General features: G+C 35.4%; 1 protein-coding gene across 1 annotated transcript in view; it reads right to left on the bottom strand.

Annotated features, from left to right (window-relative positions):
• Positions 1-23,078, bottom strand: part of LOC123526144 (exonuclease 1-like) — a 68,942-nt gene that overhangs the window by 25,837 nt on the left and 20,027 nt on the right. The window contains exons 6-10 of the mRNA XM_045305165.2: positions 20,989-21,204; positions 20,352-20,636; positions 17,891-18,077; positions 12,971-13,108; positions 3,600-3,840 (exon numbers count right to left, since the gene is read on the bottom strand). Coding sequence (XP_045161100.2) covers positions 3,600-3,840; positions 12,971-13,108; positions 17,891-18,077; positions 20,352-20,636; positions 20,989-21,204 — 1,067 coding nt within the window. The remainder of the gene's footprint in view (positions 1-3,599; positions 3,841-12,970; positions 13,109-17,890; positions 18,078-20,351; positions 20,637-20,988; positions 21,205-23,078) is intronic.

Below are 23,078 nucleotides of genomic sequence, written 5' to 3'. Positions count from 1 at the left end.
AGGTGAGCTAAAAAGATATAATTCCGCATTAGTCAATGCACACTTTAACACTTAAAGCTACAAAACGTGCATGCATGCACTCTGCATTTTTACATACAATCAGGTATTTATAAAGCGAAACAAAATGAAGTTTTTAAAGTAAAATTTTCAGATTTTTTTTATGTAGAACATATTTTACAGAACACATATTTCACATCATAATTATATTAATCATAACCTAGGGAATTTTGACAAAAAAAGACTAGAACGGTGGGGCTGAAATGACCATTTTTGAAATTGTCAAGGGATACAAAATGACCAAAATGGGGCAAGTTGACTGGGGGAAGAGTTGACTAGGGGACGAGTTGACTGTAAATCGTTTACAGGAAAGCACTCCGTATCAGAGTGGCAGAGTTGAACTCTACCGCAGGGGATTCAGGTTTATGACGTTTTATATTTCCACAGGAGCCTTGCAATGGATTATACTGTCTAACAATACTATCAGAGCACCTGCACTTTATCTATTCCATTCGGAAACATGTGGAATTTTTCATCCAATAATTAAAATGTACAGTTTTAATCAGCTGTTAAATGACCTTCACCCAATATATAAACAGGAAGTAAAGATGAAGTTAACTTGGATGCCTGTGATCTTGACCCTTGCAACTGACACAATGACTTGGAATGATGAATATTTAAGCCAAGTTATTTAAATATACAACCGTGCATTTAAAAGTTACAGACCAGATAAAAACAAGGAATCGGTAAAACCGCATGATGCTTCCTCATGCATGTGCTTGTCCCAATATAGGGAATAACATATTAGAAACAATGGCCTCTACCATTTTGTGAAGTGTCAATGAAATACCATTAATACTTTTCAAGTAATGCTCAGGACAAGCCTTATTTTGTATAATAAAGGGAGATAATTCAAAAACTAGGTAAGGCAGAATTATGATTTTTTACCACTGCACTTTGTCTCAATGGCCTCTATGATTATGTGAAGTTTCAATCAATTGCCATTAATACTTTTCAAGTTATACTCCGTACAAAAGTGTGACGGCCGGACAGACGGAAGGACAGACAAAGCGGCAACTATATGCTTGTCTTTTGGGGAGCATAAAAGTTACCAACTAAATACGTGTCCATAGGACACAGGTGCCTCCCATTCCTGTCACTGTACATGGTTAAACATTTTTAAGATGTTTGCAACACACACTTTTAAGAACTTTATGTGTATTTTTCACATAGTGAAGGACCATAACTCTGGCCTAGCTGAGTAAAATCCCAAAGAGAACACCCAGTGCAAAATTTCATAGGCTATAAAACAATCCTCTAATGTTTTATGACTCTAGGTCAAGTACATTTTGACATACATGCAGCACAAACTTTTATTTTTTGACTAAATAAGGACCATAACTCTGGTCTTGCAGTGAAAAAAAAAACTCAAACAAATTCACATGCTGGATAACAGTCCTACATGATTTCATGACTCATGACTCTGGGTGATTTTTTTAAAGATATATGCAACACAAGCACTTTATGTGTATTTTTCACATAGTCAATGACCTTAACTCCAGTCTGGTCGAGAGAAATCCCAAACAGAACACCAGGTGCACAACTTCACATGCTATATAACAATCCCCTAATGTTTTATGACTCTTAAGTCAAATACTTTTTGAGATACATGTGACACAAACTTGTATCCCATTTATGCATATTTTTGACCATCAAGGGCCATAACTCAGATCTGACTGATAAAAATCCAGAACAAAATCCCATGTGCACAATTTCACATGCTGAATAATATTCCTGTGTTTCATGACCCTATGTTATATACTTTTTGAGATATATGCAACACAACTTTTGTGCCTTTTCATGCATATTTTTTACTAAGTCAAGGGCCATAACTCTGGTCTGAACGTGTGAGGTCCAAATTAAAACCCTGGTGCACTGCTTCCTGTGCTAAATAACAATCATGCAAGGTTTGATAACTCTGGTTCAAATACTTCTTGATATATGAATGACACAAATTGGGACAGATGGATGGACAAGGGCAACTCTAAAATTTTGGGGGGTATTGCCCTAAAATTTTGGGGGCACAAAAATGTTCTATCTCAAAAGGTGACCTTAACTTTGGAGCTAGGGTCTTGCTCATGACAAGTTAAGTCGTCCTGGGGAAATCTGTGCCAGTAATTCCTTGATGAATGGCAGAGTTATGGACCGGACAAGAAACAGACCATGTTAACCTTTGACTTCAAAGTGTGACCTTGACATTGGAGCTTAAGGTCTGGGTCTTGTGCAAGACACATCAACTTATTATTGGGAACATTTGTGCCTAGTAATTTTAAAATCCCTTGATGAATGGCAGAATTATGGACAATACAAGAAACAGACCATGTCAACCTTTAACCTCTATGTGTGACCTTGACCTTAGAGCTAGGGGTCTGCGTCTTGCACAAGACAAGTCGTCTCATTATGGGGAACATTTACGCCAAATAATTTCAAAATCCCTTGATGAATGGCATAGTTATGAACAGGACACTAAACAGACACTTTTAATCTTTGACCTCTAGAGACCTTGACCTTAGAGCTAGGGGTCTTGGTCTTGCACATGATTACGCCAAGTTATTTAAAAATCCCTTCATGGATGGCAGAGTTATCATATGGACCGGGCACGAAGTGTGACAGACGGAAGGACAGACACAGCCTATTTCTATGCCCCCCTTTTTTTCTTCGAAAAAGGCAGGGGACAAGTATTTTATAGGAAAATACAGCTATTTTGGGAAAGGTTAGACAGCCTGTATTCGGCTGTAAAAAATAGCAAAAAAAAAAAAAAAGAGAATCACTGATATTCCAATTTTTATGATGAAACACATGAGTAAAACCAGAGGAATTTCAAGTAAACTATTATTTAAAGGCTAATAATGCCGTTATTTGAAATGCGGCTGCAACATTTTCTGCCATGAATACAAAAACTATTAATATGTTGTTACATCCTATTTTCAATAACTATCTTCTCTTAATTTGAGCCGCGCCATGAGAAAACCAACATAGTGGCTTTGGCGACCGGCATGGATCCAGACCAGCCTGCGCATCTGCGCAGTCTGGTCAGGATCCATGCTGTTCGCTAACGGTTTCTAAAATTGTAATAGGCTTTGAAAGCGAACAGCATGGATCCTGACCAGACTGCGCGGATGTGCAGGCTGGTATGGATCCATGCTGGTCGCAAAGCTACTATGTTGGTTTTCTCTTGGCGCTGCTAATTTGTCAAAGGTTTGAATATTGATGAATATAGCAGAAAGTTTATTTGAATTTATTATTATTATTGAAAATATTTTGGTTACCTCCCTTTGTTGCTGTAACTGTAAATGTTCATGTGCAGTATTAATAATAGCACTATTTTGACCATGTAATTGTGCATATCATCTATTTGGACAGCTGTTTCATGTGTTTTTAACATAAAATTTAAAGTCTTAAGGAACTTCAAGTTAAATGTAATATCAATTGATCCTGGCTTAGAAGGAACATCATTAATGAGACCTAAGTTACTTGAAATTAATTCACAAGAAGATGTTCAATCATCAAAGCTATATCTAGATCATACTTTATTGACAAACCTGCTTTTTAATTCTTTCTGCTTTGGTGCATTTAGATTAAATCTGAATCTCTTTGAAGGCGATTTGCTGGCAAAAATATTTCTCCGTGGTGATACCATGTTTTCTTTTTCAACATCATTATCCATATCATTTTCAGTTTCAACTTTAACCTCTGGATGTGCCTCAGACAGGGAGTTGAAAAACTGTGGACTATTTTTAAGACCAGATTTGGTTTCCTCCTCTGCTGTACCTTCATCCTGATCTAGAAAATAACAGCTTTAAAATTAAAAACAAAAAGAGGGCAACTGAAGTCCTAAGTCACTACATGACCTTGACCTCTTGACTTTGAATATATGATGCTGATATATAAGTGTAAATAAATTCTTTCCCATGAAATGTTGTTTCATGAAATTTATATATGTGTATAGTACAAATTTTTACTACAAAATCCTTTAATTTCAATACTGGTACTTGATAGATATGACCCTGATAAAAGAGGCAGCCAAGCCGACACTGAACAAATTTGAGAAAGGTTTATCCACAGATAATTCTGATATAAGTTAGGTGAATATCCTACATACAGTGCAGGAGAAGTCAGAAGAACAGTTATTCTATTTTTAGCACTAGTTAACCATAAGTGCTATGCAGCCCATTAAAAAAAACAACAAGAGGGCCATGATGGCCCTATATCGCTCACCTGAGTACCATTGCTCTTAAAGATAAGATCAAGTTTTGACATAGATCACATAGGCATATTATATAAATATTGCATTTCTGAGAAGGTGATATGAAAAATGTTCACCGCGAGATATATGAATATTGACCGAGGCACCAGCCGAGGTCTCTATTCATATTTCGAGGGGTGAACATTTTTCATATCACCCTCTCAGGAATGCAATATTCATTTTATTATACCGAAAGCTTATAAGGGTCAAAGCATTTACTGGAAAATCAACATAATAATTTATTTAACATTAAAAAGTAATTACTAACCAAATAATGAAGACAGAATTAAAGAGTCTTTACTTGTTAGGACTCATAATTTTTGGCGACTTTGCTGTAATAAGATTTTTTTTGATAGATTTAGTCGAGACGATTACATATCGCTGACATCTAGCTATATTTATTCTAATATTTCAACATTGCGTCAAACAGTAGCATTCGAAAAACAGCGATAACTTTCTTCTTTCTAAATGAAACATATTAGTGTGAGTACTCATTTTCTTAGTTAGATCATTTCCAAACTTACTGTTGTAGTCTCGATTCAATATTTGATGAAAAATTGTTTTCGAAATATTTTGCACGTAGCTTAAAAAAGAAAATAATCAATGCGAAAATATCAATTTCTCAACGGGTGATATGAAACAATAATATCACATGCGCAGAAAAACAAAATAACGCTGTTGCGCGTGTGATATGAAATTATGGATCATATCACCTGCGCAGAAATTGAAAATAATGATTTTGCGCATGTGATATAAAATCACTGGGGAATATGATATATTATTCAAGTTGAACTAATGGGAAATTTGCATTGGACATTTATGTGAGGTATAATAAACATTAAATATCATCAGGATAAATATTTTCTTATAATGGTCCCTTTTGACCTATGGGTCCTGTACTAGTCAGGGCCAATCTCCATACCAAGTTTGAGAGTCCTAGGCTCAAGTGCTGCATTTTTGTACTGGCATGACTATTCCTTACCCTGGAAGACTTAAACAAGAGGGCCATGATGGCCCTATATCGCTCACCTGTTATCATTGCACTTGAGGACAAGAAGGTCCTCAGAAAAAATATCTAAGTCCAAAGGACAGTAACAACAAAGGGAAGAAATTTAACCGAAAAGAAAAAAAAAATTCTTACAAGGTACAGATATGTCAAAATACACCTAAAAATTGGAGGTACCATCCATATTGTACCACAGAAAAGTGGTCTCGGATTTCCCTATGGCCAATAATAAAAAAGTTACTAAAAATAAGCTATTTATAGTAACGTAAAAGGGAAGTAATAAAAAAAAAAAAATATTGTAAGTGACCAAAAGAAGGATCTGCCAAATAAATCTGTTGACATAAATGAAATTTCAGATCAGTATCTTTATTAGTTACGGAGATATACCCATTTTAATTTGAAATAAAGGGAGGTAATTTGACATAAAATCAGTCCATAGTTATCTACCCTGATTGGCTCAGTCCAACTAATGACAATAATGAAATTTCAAATAAGTCCTATAAGTACTAACTGATATAAATCCTTTTTGATTACAATCAGGGGAGGTAATCAATATATAAAATAACTCTGGAACCTACGATTGGATCTGATTTGTCATGGAATCCAAGATTTATTGTTGTTGAAGATATTTTGGAAGTTTGTATCAAATAAAACCATAAATGAAGTCTCTATATGGCTGCAAAAACCAAAATAGCCAATTCTGGACCTTTAAGGGGCCATAACTCTGGAACCCATGATGGAATCTGGCCAGTTCAAGAAAAGAACCAAGATCTTGTGGTGATACAAGTTGTGTGCAAGTTTGGTTAAAATAAAATCATAAATGAAGCTGCTATTGTGCAGACAAGGTCAAAATAGCCAATTTTGGCCCTTTCAAGGGCCATAACTCTGGAACCCATTATGAGATCTGGCTGGTTCGACAAAAGAATCAAGATCTTATAGTGACACAAGTTTTGTGCAAGTTTGATTAAATTCAAATCATAAATGGAGCTGCTATTGTGCAGGCAAGATCAAAATAGCTAATTCTGGCCCTTTCAGGGGCCATCATTCTGGAACCCATAAAGGAATCTGGCCAGTTCAAAAAAGGAACCAAGATCTTATGGTGATACAAGTTATGTGCAAATTTGGTTAAAATCAAATCATAAATGAAGCTGCTATTGTGCAGACAAGGTCAAAATAGCTAATTTTGGCCCTTTCAGTGGCCATAACTCTGGAACACATAATGGGATCTGGCTGGTTCAAGAAAGGAACCAAGATCTTATGGTGACACAAATTTTGTGTAAGTTTGATTAAATTCAAATCATAAATGAAGCTGCTATTGTGCAGACAAGGTCAAAATAGCTAATTTTGGCCCTTTCAGGGGCCATAACTCTGGAACCCATAAAAGGATCTAGCCAGTTCAAGGAAGGAACTGAGATCTTGTGATATAAGTTGTGTGCAAGTTTGGTTAAAATAAAATCATAAATGAAACCACTATTGTGCAGACAAGAAATTGTTGACGCACGCACGGACGGACTGACGATGGACGAAGGGTGATCACAAAAGCTCACCTTGTCACTATGTGACAGGTGAGCTAAAACCATTTAAAACCAATCTCATTAGATGCTGCTGAGGTATATTCATTTACATAAAATAAAGGGAGGTAATTTGTTATAAATTCAGTCAAAAGTTATCTACCCTGATTGTCCGAGTCCATCTGATGGCATAAATGACATTTCAAATCAGAATCTTCATTGGTTACTGAGATACACCCATTTTAATTTGAAACAAAGGGAGGTAATTTGATATAAAATCAGTCCATAGTTATCGACCCTGATTGTCTCAGTCCAACTAATGACAACAATGAAATTTCAAATGAGTCCTATAAATACTTACTGAGATAAATCCATTTTTATTAAAATCAGGGGAGATAATCATGCATTAGTATATGCATGTAGAAGATACAGAGTACAAGCCTTTACAACAATATATTAGAAAAGTAAGTAAAAGTAGAAATTTCTTACCATGGAAGACATAAATAACGTTCCAAACCAATCTCATTAGAAGCTGCTAGGTATATTCATTTACATAAAAAATAAAGGGAGGTAATTTGTCATAAATTCAGTCAATATGTAACTTCACTGATTGTCCAAGTCCATCTGATGGCATAAATGAAATTTTAGATCAGTATCTTTATTAGTTACGGAGATATACCAATTTTAATTTGAAGTAAAGGGAGGTAATTTGACATAAAATCAGTCCATAGTTATCTACCCTGAATGTCGGAGTCCAACTAATGACAATAATGAAATTTCAAATGAGTGCTATAAGTACTTACTGATATAAATCCATTTTGATTAAAATCAGGGGAGGTAATCAGATATAAAGTAACTCCAGAACCTATAATTGGATCTGACAGATTCATCATGGAATCCAAGATTTATTGTTGTTGAAGATATTTTGCAAGTTTGTATCAAATCAAACCATAAATGAAGTCTCTATACGGCTGCAAAAGCCAAAATAGCAAATTTCAGACCTTTAAAGGGCCATAACTCTGGAACCCATGATGGGATCTGGCCAGTTTTTGAAAGGAACCAAGATATTATGCCAGTACAAGTTGTGTGCAAGTTTGATTAAAGTTGATTGCAAAATGTTGTCTCTTATCGTGTTCACAAGCCAAAAATAGCAAATTTTGGCCCTTTAAGAGACAATAACTCTGAAACTCATGATGGGATCTGGCCAGTTTCCGAAAGAAACCAAGATATTATGCTAATACAAGTTGTGTGCAAGTTTGATTAAAGTTGATTGCAAAATGTGGTATCTATCTTGTTCACAAGCCAAATATAGCAAATTTTGGCCCTTTAAGGGGCCATAACTCTTGAACCCATGATGGGATCTAGCCAGTTTTCGAAAGGAACCAAGATATTATGCCAATACAAGTTGTGTGCAAGTAGGGTTGGATATCGTTAAGGACGAAGCGGTCAGATACCGATACCAACGAAACAATATGGTATTTTTAACGATACCGATACCGATACCATGCTTTGTAGAACATCACATAAGCAGTGATTTGCTTAGTATTATATACACCTATGTAAGTAGATATACATGAAAATTTGCTGTGATAAATAAACATTTTAAGTCTGTTAATGGAATGTTGTATTATTAGATTATGAAAGAGTAAAAAATAAACATATCTTACACACTAGTTTTCCAAAATAAAAATCAAGAGTAGATACCTCGCTCACTATGCAATTTAAATCTATGAATACACTCACTGTAGTAATGCTTTTAAAGCTCAGTACTGTCTAGAACTGTTAAACTGAACACTTATTAGCTTTCAAATTACCCCTCTACGAAGTCAGACTCATTTTCACTCATGATAATCTTCGACTAGGTTGACTAGTAATGTTTTTAATGTGAAACACTTTGCAACACATTTTAAATTAAACAATAACCTTCAAAACACTTGAAACAACCAACATTCCAACAATAACATTATTTCTAATGGTTCGCGAAAACCGATTATTTGTTTACGTAGGTTACAGCTTAGTCTCGTAACTTTTTATTTACATAATTTTTTTCATTAGCTTTAAAAGAATACTACAAAGAAAAATAGTGTCGTATATTTTGAAATGAAGTCTGGTTTACGTTGTTTAAAGTGAGGGGAAAAGAAGTATTTCAGGTAATATTTAGCATACGAAACTATTCGCATGGTTAGCTCTCCATGTCAAGGGAGGTTACTCGGAGCGGTATCACAGTAAACAATGTCGATCGTGTTATTACGCTATTTGCTTATATTTCTGCTTTATTTTGCCGCAGATTTTGTAAGAATTTTGTTTTTACTTATATGGAAATACCGAAATAGGAACCGGTTCTTTTACGAAACGGTATATACCGGTACTTTTCGAAGTGGTTAATCGGTATTGTACTGATACCGGGAACCGGTATCCAACCCGATGTGCAATTCTGATTAAAGTTGATTGCAAAATGTGGTCTCTATCATGTTCACAAGCCAAAAATGGCAATTTTTGGCCCTTTAAGGGGCCATAACTCTGCAATCCATAATGAGATTTGGCCAGTTTTCGAAAGGAACGTTATTTTGAATTCATTTAACATTGTAAATAATGTAGATCTAAACTTTGTATACATTTTACCGCCTTTTTACGCAACGTTGTTTAACGACGTCACGTCCGTTGTTTTTATTGGTATTCTTTGAAGGCTTAACGCCGAAACGTTGGAAGTTAATAATTATCTATGAACAAATGCTACACGTGTTGTTGTTGATTTTTCCTGTTTATTAGTGACTCTAGGTCAAATACTTTTGGAGCTACTCGTGACACAACATTAAAATGACAAATTTTTAACTGAGTTAGGGGCCATAACTCCTACATGACTAAATAAATCCAGACGCGAAACCCCAGGTGCACAACTGCACATGCTGACCTACATTCCCGTAAACTTTGGTGACTCTAGGTCAAATACTTTTGGAGTTATGCGCGACACAACATTAAAATGACCAATTTTTTACTAAGTCTGGGGCCATAACTCCAACACAACTGAATGAATCCAGATGCAAAACCCCAGGGGCACAACTATACTTGCTGACCAACATTCCTGTAAAGTTTTGTGACTCTACATCAAATACTTTTGGAGCTAGGCACGACACAACACTAAAATGACCCAATTTTTACAAAGTCAGGGGCCACAACTCCTACACGACTGAATGAATCAGGGGCCACAACTCCTACACGACTGAATGAATCTGGACGAGAAACCCCAGGTGCACAACTACACATTCTGACCAACATTCCTGTTAAGTTTTGTGACTCTACGTCAAATACTTTTGGAGGTAGGCGCGACACAACATTCTCGGACAGACGGACGGACAAGGGCAAATCTATATGCTCCCTGCCCCCCCCCCCCCCCCAAAAGTGGGGGCATAAAAATGTGGTCTCTATCGTGGTCACAAAGAAATTGTGGACGGACGGACGAAGGGCGATCACAAAAGCTCACCCTGTTACTATGTGACAGGTGAGCTAAAAAGCGGAATGTCCATACAAAGATGCTTCTATCAGTTTTGGATACCATTTACGATATCTTTCATAAAAAGAATTAAGTTTTTGCATACAGGTGAATAAAACCATTTATATGAACTCAATATAGATCAATCCCAGGATGCTGTGGACCAAGTCTGGTTTACATCTTTTAAGCATGTAATGAGAAGTTGTTTAAAGTTTGTTTCCTATTCTGAGCTCCTGTTGCCTTTAAATGAAGTTAAACAACAGCTGTCTGTAAGACAGCCAATGCTTAACTAGTCGAATTGTTGTTCCAGAAGCAGGAATATTACCCTAAATGTTAAAATATCTAAAGAGTTTCAATCCGATATCTGCATTAGTTTTGAAGATAGTAACTTGCTTGTATAACTTTAACCAGGATGTTCTAAGTCCAAAAGGGGGCATAATTTGGCCAAAATGCATGTCAGAGTTATGGGACTTGATGCTATCACCTAGTTTTATAACCCCAAAGACAAATGTGAAGTTTAAAGTTTTTGAGATAGTAATTTGCACACAAAACTTTAACCAGGATATTTTAAGTCCAAAAGGCGGCATAATTTGCCCAAAATACATGTCAGAGTTATGTGGCTTGACCCAGTGAGGTTGGTAATTGACCTACAAAAAGAAACAAGAGGCTCATGATGACCCTGGATCACTCACCTGAGTAATATGAGCCACATGTTTAAAATGGCAAACTGATGCTAAAATATTAAGAAGATAGGTCAGTAGGTCATATTCATTGTAACTGAAAGTCAGTTTTAAGATCGGTGTGCATAACTGTACATTTCATCCAAATTTCAAGGCTGTATCTTAAAAAACAAGAAAGTAGGTGAGTAGGTCAAGGTCACAGTCAAGTGATCCCTAATCGCTTGGGGTCAGGTAATTATAATTAAACAGTCTAGGAAATATGATCTGATAATTTCTGAAGTATTTTTCCTATATAACTCATAATTATAACAAGTGACCACCAGGGCGAGGTCCCTTTTCACCCTCAACAGCATAATTTGAACAAACTATCTAGAGATCCACCAGGTAATGCTACATACCAAATATCAAAGGCCTAGGCCTTGAACTTTCAGACAAGAAGATCTTTATTTTTTTTCCTATATAAGTCTATGCTAAACTTGGTACCCCCAGGGCAGGGCCTCTTTTCACCCTAGGGACATAATTTGAACAATTTGGTAGAGAAACACTAGGAAAGGCAATGTACTTAATATCAAAAGCCTAGGCCTTGTAGTTTCAGGCAAGAAGATTTTTAAAGTTTTTTTCCCTATATAATTCTATGTAAAACTTGAGACCCCCGGGACAGGGCCTCTTTTCACCCCAGGAGCATAATTTGAAAAATTTTGGTAGAGAACCACAAGGCAATGCTACATAAAAATATCAAAGGCCTAGGTCTTGTGGTTTTAGACCAGAAGATTTTTAAAGTTTTTACTATATAAGTCTATGTAAAACTTGTCACCCCCCAGGGCGGGGCCTCTTTTCAGCCTAGGGGCATAATTCGAACAATCTTGATAGAGGACCATAAGATGATGTCACATGCCAAACATCAAGGCTCTACGCCTTGCGGTTTTGGATAAGATTTTTAAAGTTTTCTTTTGGTTGCCATGGCAACCAGAGTTCTGCATGGAATTAAATTCTTTGAATAATTTTGAAAAGGGACCATCCAAGGATCATTCCTGTGAAGTTTGGTGTAATTCTGCCCAGTGGTTTTCTAGAAGAAGATTTTTTTAGAAAATGTTGACGGACACACGTCGCACGATGGACATTGATCGGTCACAAAAGCTCATCAAGAGCCTTTGGCTCAGGTGAGCTAAAAATAAGTGTCAAAGCTATATGCCTTAAAGTAATAGCTATTATGTACTTGCATGCAAAACTTTAAAACAGAAGGGGGCATAATTTGGCCAAAATGCATGTTAGAGTTATGGGGCTTGATGCTATCACCTAGTTTTATTACCCCTAAGGCACAGGTGAAGTTTCAATTCAATATCTGTATAGTTTTGAAGATAGTAACTATCATGTAAAACTTTAACCAGGATTTTCCAAGTTCAAATGAGGGCATAATTTGGCCAAAATGCAGGTCATAGTTATGGGACTTGACGCGATCACCTAATATTATAACTCCGAAGACACTTGTGAAGTTTCAATTCAAAATCTGCAATAGTTTTGGAGATAGTAACTTGCATGTAAAACTTTAACCAGGATTTTCTAAGTCCAAAAGGGGGCATAATTTGGCCAAAATACATGTCAGAGTTATGGGACTTGACCTAGTGAGGTTGGTAATTGACCTAGAAAAAGAAAAATGAAATTTCAAAGCTATATGCCTTTAAATGATAGCCATATGTACTTGCATGCAAAACTTTAACTAAGGTGTAACGCATACGCTGATGACGACACCAGGTTGAGTAGAATAGCTAGACTATTCTTTGAAAAACTATCTGAACAAGTGTTATTTAATAAACTACATGTAGTAATTTTTCAAGATTTTAAATATGAAATTTTGGGTCTAGTATACCTATAGTGAGATAGATATATAAGAACTAAACTCTATCCTTTAACAATATATCTTACAATGTCTAATTTACAGGCAAAGCCCTCACAATTTGTCCTCAATATAGAAGACCATACCTTCCACTTCTTCTTTCGAAGCAAAAATGAATCTATGTAAATCATCATCAATATCATCCATTTTTTGTTTCTTCTTCACTGGAGAATGATATATATCATATAACTCTGTGTCAGATTTCACTGCTTTAGAATCCTCAACTGTAAAATTTGATGTATTATACATAACACATATGCAATCTGATTAATATAGTGAGTTGAAAAAAGCGTAAACAGTTCTACAACTCCATCTATTAGAAGAAGGAAAAGGCCTCAAATTGAAATTTCAAAACAAATACATGTAGTTACGTCTACAGAATATCAAAAACCCATATCATTTCAGTTAGTTTTTCTGCATATTTTATTGACAACACAGTTCAAAGATTTTCTGCATATCTTACTGACTACACATTACATAGATTTTCTGCATACTTTACTGACTACACAGTACACAGATTTTCTGCATATTTTACTGACTACACATTACATAAATTTTCTGCCTATTTTACTGACTACACATTTCATAGATTTTCTGCCTATTTTACTGACTCCACAGTACACATATTTTCTGTATATTTTACTGACTACACAGTACACAAATTTTCTGCCTATTTTACTGACTACACAGTAAATAGATTTTCTGCCTATTTTACTGACTACACAGTACATAAATTTTCTGCCTATTTTACTGACTACACAGTACAAAGATTTACTGAATTTTTTACTAACTGCATGTGTGTTTTTACAAATAAATACTGCTTAGAAACTACCTGTTTTCCTACATTTTCGTTTTTTAATTTAAATTATACACATAAATGTTTGGTATTGAAGCCTACTGTAATTCACCACTGGTAATCCATATGGGTTACTCCCCTAGAAGACTGTTAGTAATTTTAGTGGAAGGATAGTGCAAGAAGACGAGCTTCCAAGGTGTAAAGCACCAATACAGGGAACTTAGAGTAGTGGGGGATAAAACAGCCCTGGTTTCACTGTCAGACAATGTTAACCACTGGACTGCACTAAGGATATAGAAATTTGCATGCATGATTTTTTATCAGATGATAACAACAATGAGTGCAATGGAGTGAAAACTTAACGACAACAAGATTTACTGACATTACCGTGTCTAGGATTTTAGGGTTTATATCAGTAGGGAGTCTTATACCAATTCTGGCAGTAACTAATCAAACTACATTCCCAAATTTCTCCACAGGATACAATAACGATGGCTACTGTTTCTTATGTTTTTGTTTAACATTATCTTAGGGCTGTTCCAGGAAAAAAGGCCTGGGGGGGGGGGGGGGGGGGGCGGAAGGGGTACCTTTTTATTTCTCTAGGTGGGGGGTATTTTTGGTATTTAAATTTCCTTGGTTGGGGGATGTAATTGGTATTTTAATTCTGTTGGTGGGGGTATTTTGCATACTAAAACATATAAAAATGTTTCTCGAGATTTTCTATGCAAGTATATTTTTATCACGGACAATAATGCGAATTCGATATTTATTAATTTGATTGACGTTTTCTTACGCTCAGGGAAAAATGCCGGTATACAGTACACGAAATGTACGGAATAGCCTGGTACGCCTAAAGTGCGCAATGGAGGTAAAGTGCGCAATGGAACCATTTTTTTTATTTTAGGAAAATTATCTATTTAAAGGAAATGTCATTGGAATGGCAATTAAATGATAATAGATAAAAAGGAAACACAGATACAGTTATTAGCATTGGCGAGTTTGTCAGAATAGTACGAATGGACTACTCGACCGATCTGGCGAGTGGTTTTTACGTTGTAACTTTACCAAATTCAGAAATTACATCAGGCAAAATTACCTGGATTGACTGGAATTTACCCGCGAATCATAAAGATATCAAAACGTCATGCTGGTAATTTTCCATTCCACGAGCACGTGCGCCCTATCATAATATCTAATTTACGTCGCCGTTACTTTTGTTTATTGACATGTACACAAAAAAAGCATGTAGTGCATTCATTTTTTAATATAATCGCTTCAAGTTTTCAACACCGCTTGAGAACTAATACAGTTTGAATTCTATAACAATTTTAATAAGATATCGACAGAAATGTAGGCAAAATTCTTTAAAAATGATCAAATTTTCATATCATGATTAGTAAAATTTCAAACAGCGCGATCTTGATTATTTATTTCTTTCTTAAAGTAAATAAACGATACATACTATGGTAATTAAATTCAGACTTTTGATCAGAAAGTACAAAAAACACAATTAAAAAATCTTAAATAATGAAAAAGCGGCAGCAATTTAAAAACATGGAGTAAAATGATTTTTGGCAAACAGATTTCTGTTAGTGCGGCAGAATGGGTTACGTGACTTCATGAACGTAAATAGAAATGTGGTTTTAAAATAAAGCAGTATGATGTTGTTGCAGTTTTTAATAAGTTTGAAATGATTCTCAAACAATAATGTAAATTCCTTGAGGGCAAATAGGTCACAGAGGTAGGACATCCACTATCATCGTTCACGGTTTGACACATTTACATGTCAGTTTATTCGGGATATTGCACATTCCCTTTTAAAAAAAATAAAGAAAAAACTTTTTTTATTGATTTCCTCTCAACAATTTAAGGAACCGAGAAAATACGAACAGATAGTGATGTGTCACATGGCGCGAAAACATGACGTAATGCCATGACAATCTCGGGCAACTATACCGCTTTGATCTCCACTTCAGATGCCATAATAACCGACACAGTTCTTTTAGCTCTTGAGGGGGTGTTAACTGATGATGAAAACAAGGCAACAATTACTTAGTTTATCAACAGAATAATTACCGATAATTGTTAATGTTTTTTTTCCGCTTTCAACACGGGTCGGGTGGATGATGATTATTGTGTCCATATTTTGGGACACTTTTCAAAATAATTATTTTTCTTGAAAACAGATTGCCTACAGTTCTTCCATTCTTAGCTCCACTATTCGGAGAATAGGGGGGCTATACTACTCACCCCAGCGTCGGCGTCAGCGTGACCCTTCTTGGTTCAAGTTTTTCGGCAACCTTTGTTTTTCTGTCATATCTTTGTTACTATTGCTTATATCTTACTGTAACTTTACATAACCATTGTCCAGCATACAAACAAAGTATGTATAGGGACTGGGCACATTATACCCAAGGTCAAGGTCACCAAGGTCTTATACTTAGGTTATTTTTAAGGTTAAAGTTTTTCAGCAACCTTTTTTTTTTGTCATATCTTTGTTACTATTGCTTATATCTTACTGTAACTTTATATAACCATTGTCCAGCATACAAACAAAGTATGTGTAGGGGATGGGCCCATTATTTCCAAGGTCAAGGTCACCAAGGTGTTATACTTAGGTTATTTTTAAGGTTAAATTTTTTTGGCAACCTTTGTTTTTCTGTCATATCTTTGTTACTTTTGCTTGTATCATACTGTAAGTTTACATAAACATTATCCAGCATACAAACGAAGTATGTATAGGGGCTGGGCCCATTATACCCAAGGTCAAGGTCACCAAGGAGTTATATTTTGAATTATTTTCATGTTAAATTTTTTCTTAAGCTTTGTTTATAGACATATCTTTGGTACTTTAAAAGATAATGACTTGAAATTAAAAGTATTTGTTTATAATCATCTGCATGAGTGGCTACATACCATATAACTCTAATTGTGTTTTTGACAGAACTATGCCCCTTTTGTACTTAAACCTTTTTGCAATCTTTGCTTTCTGGATACTACTTTAATGCAATACAAGATAAAGACTTGAAATTTAAAATCTATCTTTATCATCATCATCTGCATGTGTGGTAACAATCCCCATAACTCTGATTTGTATTTTTGACTGAATTATGCCCCTTTTATTTTTTACAAACTTCGTTTTCTGGACATAACTTTGTTACTATATAAGATAAGGGCTTGAAACTCAAAATATATCTTTATCATCATCATCTGGATGTGATGTAACAATCCTAATAACTCAAATTGATGTATTTGATGGAATTATGCCCCTTGGTGTATCTTCCTTTTAAAGTAGATGTCTCTTAATATTCAGACATATATTCATTTTACTGTCAAATCCCCGAATAGTGGAGCGCGCTGTCTTACGGACAGCTCTTGTTAATTATTTAAGAAATAAGTCCTGTTTCTTTGAGTCATATGAAGCTATGATGTCTACAACATCACAATTTATGTGATAGAATGGGAGGTCCACTAAAGTCTGAGCAGGTCTGGTAGATTTTAGCAGTTGGTGGACCTGCTGGCAACTGCTGAAAAAAGTTAAGGTCGAGGCCTGGTTTGTGTCGGAGGATGGGAGTCTAGTACTGGTACTTCCCAGGAACGATGGCTAGGAAATTACCCGTCTGTATATGAGAGAAAAATTGTTGAGAACGGGCGTAAAACCTGAAACAAACAGAGTCTCAACCCTGACAAGACTCGAACCCACGATCTCTGCGTCAGTAGGCAGATGCTCTGTACCATGATGGGATGTCCTTAGAACCCCAGTTGTGAAACATCACCATGTTGTAGGTGTCAGAATACTGTTATAGAATATAAATAATGGCAAAAATGCACCTAATGGTGAAATAAGTAGGTTGAATTCAACAACACATCAGTGCAATTACTTTGTCATACAAGTCAAGAAATTATGTTTGATATCTTTTCTTGACCTTATATTCATAAAATGAATTTATTTACATAGTTATTGACATGTAAAAAATACAAATGAAAACATCTTGACTCGAAATTCACACAGATCCAATAATTAAAATTCTGTGGGTAGGGGGTATCAAAGCAATAAAAATTCTGTTGGTGGTCCCCCAAAAACAAAATTCTATAGGTGGTCCCCTAAAAATTGGAGCTTGTTCCTACCCCCCCAAGCCTTTTTTCCTGAAACAGCCCTTATCTCAAAATGCTGTTTTTTTTTTAATTTTACGGTTTTATACAAACATACCTTCTCTGACCCTCTTGTGAGGGCTTCGTTTTTTAAAATTTGCCTTCACAGATATTTCTTTGCCTTTCAGATTGGGCCTGTCTGGTAACTGGGTCTCATGTAAAGCAGCTTTTGGTTTCACTCTGTAGTTCCTGTCCCATATACTCAACATGTGTAACATTTCGGGCTTCTTCTTTACATATTTTGGCTGCAAAACCGAGAAAAGACCTTATAATGACGCTAGAGACTAATTTTGATAAAGATCCATCAAGCGTTTCATGACAGATTTTTCTATTTTTAGCTCTAGAGGCCCCTTAATGGGGCCAAGTGCCCCATCTGAACAAGTTTGGGAGAGAAACTTACAATTCTGATTAAGATCCATCAAGCTGTTCATGAGAAAAGGTCATTTAAAGGTATTTCTATTTCTAGCTCTAGTGGTCCCTACATGAGGCCAAGCATCCGCATTTGAGCAAAATTGGCAGGAGACCGTAAAATGATGCTACAAACACCAAGAACGATGAAGATCCATTCAGTGCTTCATGAGGAGGTCATTTAAAGGTCTTTCTATTTTTAACTATAGCGGCCCATTAAAACAGCCAACCGCCCAGATTTGAACAAGGTTGGTTGAGGACCTTACAATGATGCTACAAATCAAACTTGATAAAGATCCATAAAGCAGTTCATGAGAAAGTCATTTAAAGGCAGTTCTATTTTCAGCTCTAGTGGCCCAACAAAAGGGGCCAATCATATCCATTTGAGAAGAGGACCTTATAATGATGCTACAGACCAAGTCTGATGAAGATCCATTCATCATTTCACGAGAAGAAGTTGTTTCAGTTCATGTCAAGTTGTTTAAAGGTATACAGTTGAATATCGTTACCTCGATATCGTTTAGCTCGATACTCCGGTTAGCACGATGTGTTTGAGTCGGTCCCGATTTTTCCCTATTTATTTTAATGTAATTATTTATCATTACCTCGATATGATTAGCTCGATATTTTGTTTAGCTCGATGAGATTTTTCAGTCCAGTCAACTTACCTATACTGTTTTTACACCTGGTTTTGTCGATATCACACCTGGTCAAAAAATATCCATGTGATTTGTAAGGTGTGAAAATCAACCTATTGTTGTCCGGCGATGTATTAATCATACTTAAGTTAGTCTGTGTGTTTGTTTTGTTTGTTATTTAATCTTTAATCCAATATAAATGTCATGAAGTTATTTAACTCCCAATAATTAGTCTTATAAAACAAGGAAGTATAAAATAAAATTTATTTTATAATTCTTTGTATAAAAGCAGGAAAGCTGTTTTCCAATGTAACAAGTAATTTGGATGAAATAATTTCTGTTTGACGGAGTAAAAATCTGCCATTTAGGATTGAGTAACAGTATGCGTATTTAACAGGCAAATTTTCGTTACCGAAGCACAGTCAAAATGACTACTCAAGTAAGAACATTATCGCTGCATTCAGACTAGTTTAGTGAAGGAATAAAATGTTAATATTTAAATGTATATTTTGAAAAATTAAAATGTTGTATGTATGTATTTAAATAAATTAAGATGCTTTGTTTGTCAATAAGATTAATATCGTATTTACATTTTATATCATTTCTTTCCCCTTTCAAACCCTCTGGAAAAAGCATTGGATATAATGACAATATAGACGTCGGACAAAAGAACAAAGTAGTTCCAGATATCGCCGATTTCGTTACGTCGAACTTCGGATACGTCGATGCAATTTTTACAGTCCCTTGAATATCGAGGTAACGGTATTCGACTGTATATATTTTTAGTTTTAGTGGCCCCTAGAAGGGGCTAATCATCTCAATTCATACAAACTGATGAGAGGCCCTAGTAATGATTCTACAGACCAAGTTTGATGAAGATCCATCAAGCATTTCATGACAAGTTGCTTAAAGATTTTCTATTGTAACAGTTATCTTAGTTTTAGGGATCAAGGTGAACCATTTGAACAAACTTTATAGAGGTTCATACCAGGATAATACTGACCAAGTTTGGTGCAACCTCGACCAGTAATTTCAGGGGACATGTTTATGTAATAAAAATGTTGATGCAGGATGATGAACAACGAAACATCCACCAATACAAACAGCTCACTCTAAACAAAGTTCAGGTGAGCTAAAATGGCTATCATTTTGCAGAAATGTAAGCTTGACAAATGGTCATCTAATGATGCCAAAGATGTTTGAGAAACATGCTTACAAAACTTTCACGAAAGACTAAAAGGTTTGGTTTCACAAAAATGAAAGTATGAGACATGGAATCAATACTTTTAAACTTAACAAAGTCACAGCGATACAGCAAAATGAAGTATTAAGACCCTACTGTGTACTTATTAAGTTATCACCAATTCCACTCTTCGGGTCTGGCTGACAGATACTAGCAAACCATGAGTCCCCTGTGGTGAAACACCAGCAGGTTGGGGAATTCTTAGTACCCACCAAACTTGAAATTCTTACCACAAAAGTATCTGGATCAAATGATGCAAACATTTCACCAGAGTAAATATTGACATTTCCTAGAGCTATCTGCAAGGCTTTCTTTGATGGGATATGAGCACCAGCATAGGACAGCTCATCAGGATTTACATCCTCTTGGTATGGATTGAGAGGAACCAGCCTTCTCTGCAGGGGGTCAAACACAAACTGATAGAGAAATGTGTTGTTTGCGGCAACAAATCCATCAATATATTCCTGAGGTACTGATATATTTGACTTGAGGTAGGTCGGCAATTTCTTCAGCAGCTGAAAAATAATGCGAGTATAATAAAATAGGTTAAGACATATTGTAGAATCTGGAATCTTCACAAGGCACTTTTTTTTTTCCTTTTATTTTGCCGACTGTCTGTCTTCGTGAAAATGTTGATTTGTGAAAATGATATAATTGTTACAAACTATCAACAGTCTATATATTTAACAAGTCGGCTATGTACCAAAGATTTTCTACCACACAAACCATTTCAAGGTTCAAATATAGCAAACTTTAGCCTCGCTAAAATATATGATTTTATAGCATACATTTAGTTTGGCATGCAACTTTGCAACATTATATAAAAGTAGAACCACAAGAAATACCCATTAATGTAACCTGTCCTACCTGCTCTATATCCGGTTGCCTGGCAATTTTGAAAACTTTGTTAGCTCTTACAAGTCCTATACCAGACAATGATGGCAGGTAATCACAACCAGATAAAATACACATGTACCGGAACTTGTCAAACTGGTAATGACCACCCTGTATCGCAGTGACTTCGTTCAACCTTTTACGTTCAATCAGAATACCATTACCAGCATGGTCCATCTTGAACAACACCTGGAGAGAACATGGAGGGAAAAGATCCATTAGTAAAACTTACAATAATTCTACTTCATTACAGTAACCGAAATATTAGTTTATAGCCTGGACAGTTTCTTTTAGTGAGAGTAGTTTACATTTACCAGAATGGAAAAAAAAAACTGAGATGAAAATCAGTAATAGACTAACAAGAGCTGTCACAGGAGACAGCATGCTCGACTATTTCGATGCTGGATAGTGAAACTGGGCACATCTGAGGAAACTAGAGCTGTCACTGGAGTGTTTAATGACTCCAATTGTGGAAGAAGATATTGCACAATAGATGCTCAGTCTGTGTCAAAAATATCAACTTAAAGTAATAAGAGTGGTAAAGATAAAATGTATCAAAACACTATATAAGTATATCCTAAGCAAAAAGGGACATAATTCATTAAATATTGGTGCCAGAGTTGTGCAGCTTGTGTCATATAGTGTGGGTGATGATGTTGAACAACTATTTTAAGTATGAATCAAATCCATTCAGTAATAACAGAGACAGAGTGAAAGTGCATCAAAACTTTAACCAAAATTCTAAGTAAAAAGGGGAATAATTCTAAAAAAATTGGCCCAGAGTTATGCACCTTGCATCATATGATAAGGGTAATGATGTTGAACAATTTTTAAGTTGAATCAAATCCATTCAGTAATAACAGAGACAAGTGAAAGTGCATCAAAACTTTAACCAAAATTCTAAGTAAAAAGGGGGAATAATTATAAAAAAATTGGGCCAGAGTTATGCACCTTGAGTCATATGGTGAGGGTAATGATGTTGAACAATATTTTAAGTATGAATCAATCCATTCAGTAATAACAGAGACTAGAGTGAAAGTGCATCAAAACTTTAACCAAAATTCTAAGTAAAAAGGGGAATAAATTCTAAAAAAATTGTGCCCAGAGTTATGCACTTGTTCATATGATAGGGTAATGATGTTGAACAATTGTTTAAGTTTGAATCAAATCCATTCAGTAATAACAGAGGTAGAGTGAAAGTGACAAAACTTTAACCTGAAATTCTAAGTAAAAAGGGGAATAATTCATAGAAAAATTGTGCCAGAGTTATGCATCTTGTGTCATATGATGTGGGTGATGATGTTGAACAACTATTTTAAGTTTGAATCAAATCCATTCAGTAATAACAGAGGTAGAGTGAAAGTGTACCAAAACTTTAACCTGAAATTCTAAGTAAAAAGGGGGAATAATTCATGAAAAAATGGTGCCAGAGTTATGCATCTTGTGTCATATAATGTGGGTGATGATGCTGAACAACTATTTTAAGTTTGAATCAAATCCATTCAGTAATAACAGAGGTAGAATGAAAGTGTACCAAAACTTTAACCTGAAATTCTAAGTAAAAAGGGGGAATAATTCATGAAAAAATGGTGACAGAGTTATGCACCTTGTGTCATATGATGTGGGTGATGATGTTGAACAACTATTTTAAGTTTGAATCAAATCCATTCAGTAATAACAGAGATAGAGTGAAAGTGCATCAAAACTTTAACCTGAAAATCTAAGTGAAAAGGGGGGATAATTCGTGAAATATTGGTGCCAGAGTTATGGTCCTTATGTCAGATGATGTGGATGATGATGAGGAATAAGTATTTCAAGTTTGAATCAAATCCATCAAGTAATTACAGAGATATGTTGAAACAAGAGCACCGCCTTGCGGGTGCTGACGCTCATCTGATTTTTTTTGTATAATAGAAATATTGTCCTACCCATGATTTTCTAAGTCTAAAAAGGGCCATCATTCTTGCAAAAAGCAGGATAGAGTTATGTTTCTTGATGTACAGTGTCCACTTATGATGGTGAAAAACTGTTGCAAGTTTTAAAGCAATAGCTTTGATAGTTTA

This window comes from Mercenaria mercenaria, chromosome 1 (genome assembly GCF_021730395.1).
Source record: "Mercenaria mercenaria strain notata chromosome 1, MADL_Memer_1, whole genome shotgun sequence".
Taxonomy (NCBI): Eukaryota; Metazoa; Mollusca; class Bivalvia; order Venerida; family Veneridae; genus Mercenaria; species Mercenaria mercenaria.
This window is presented reverse-complemented; position numbering and strand designations above follow the sequence as displayed.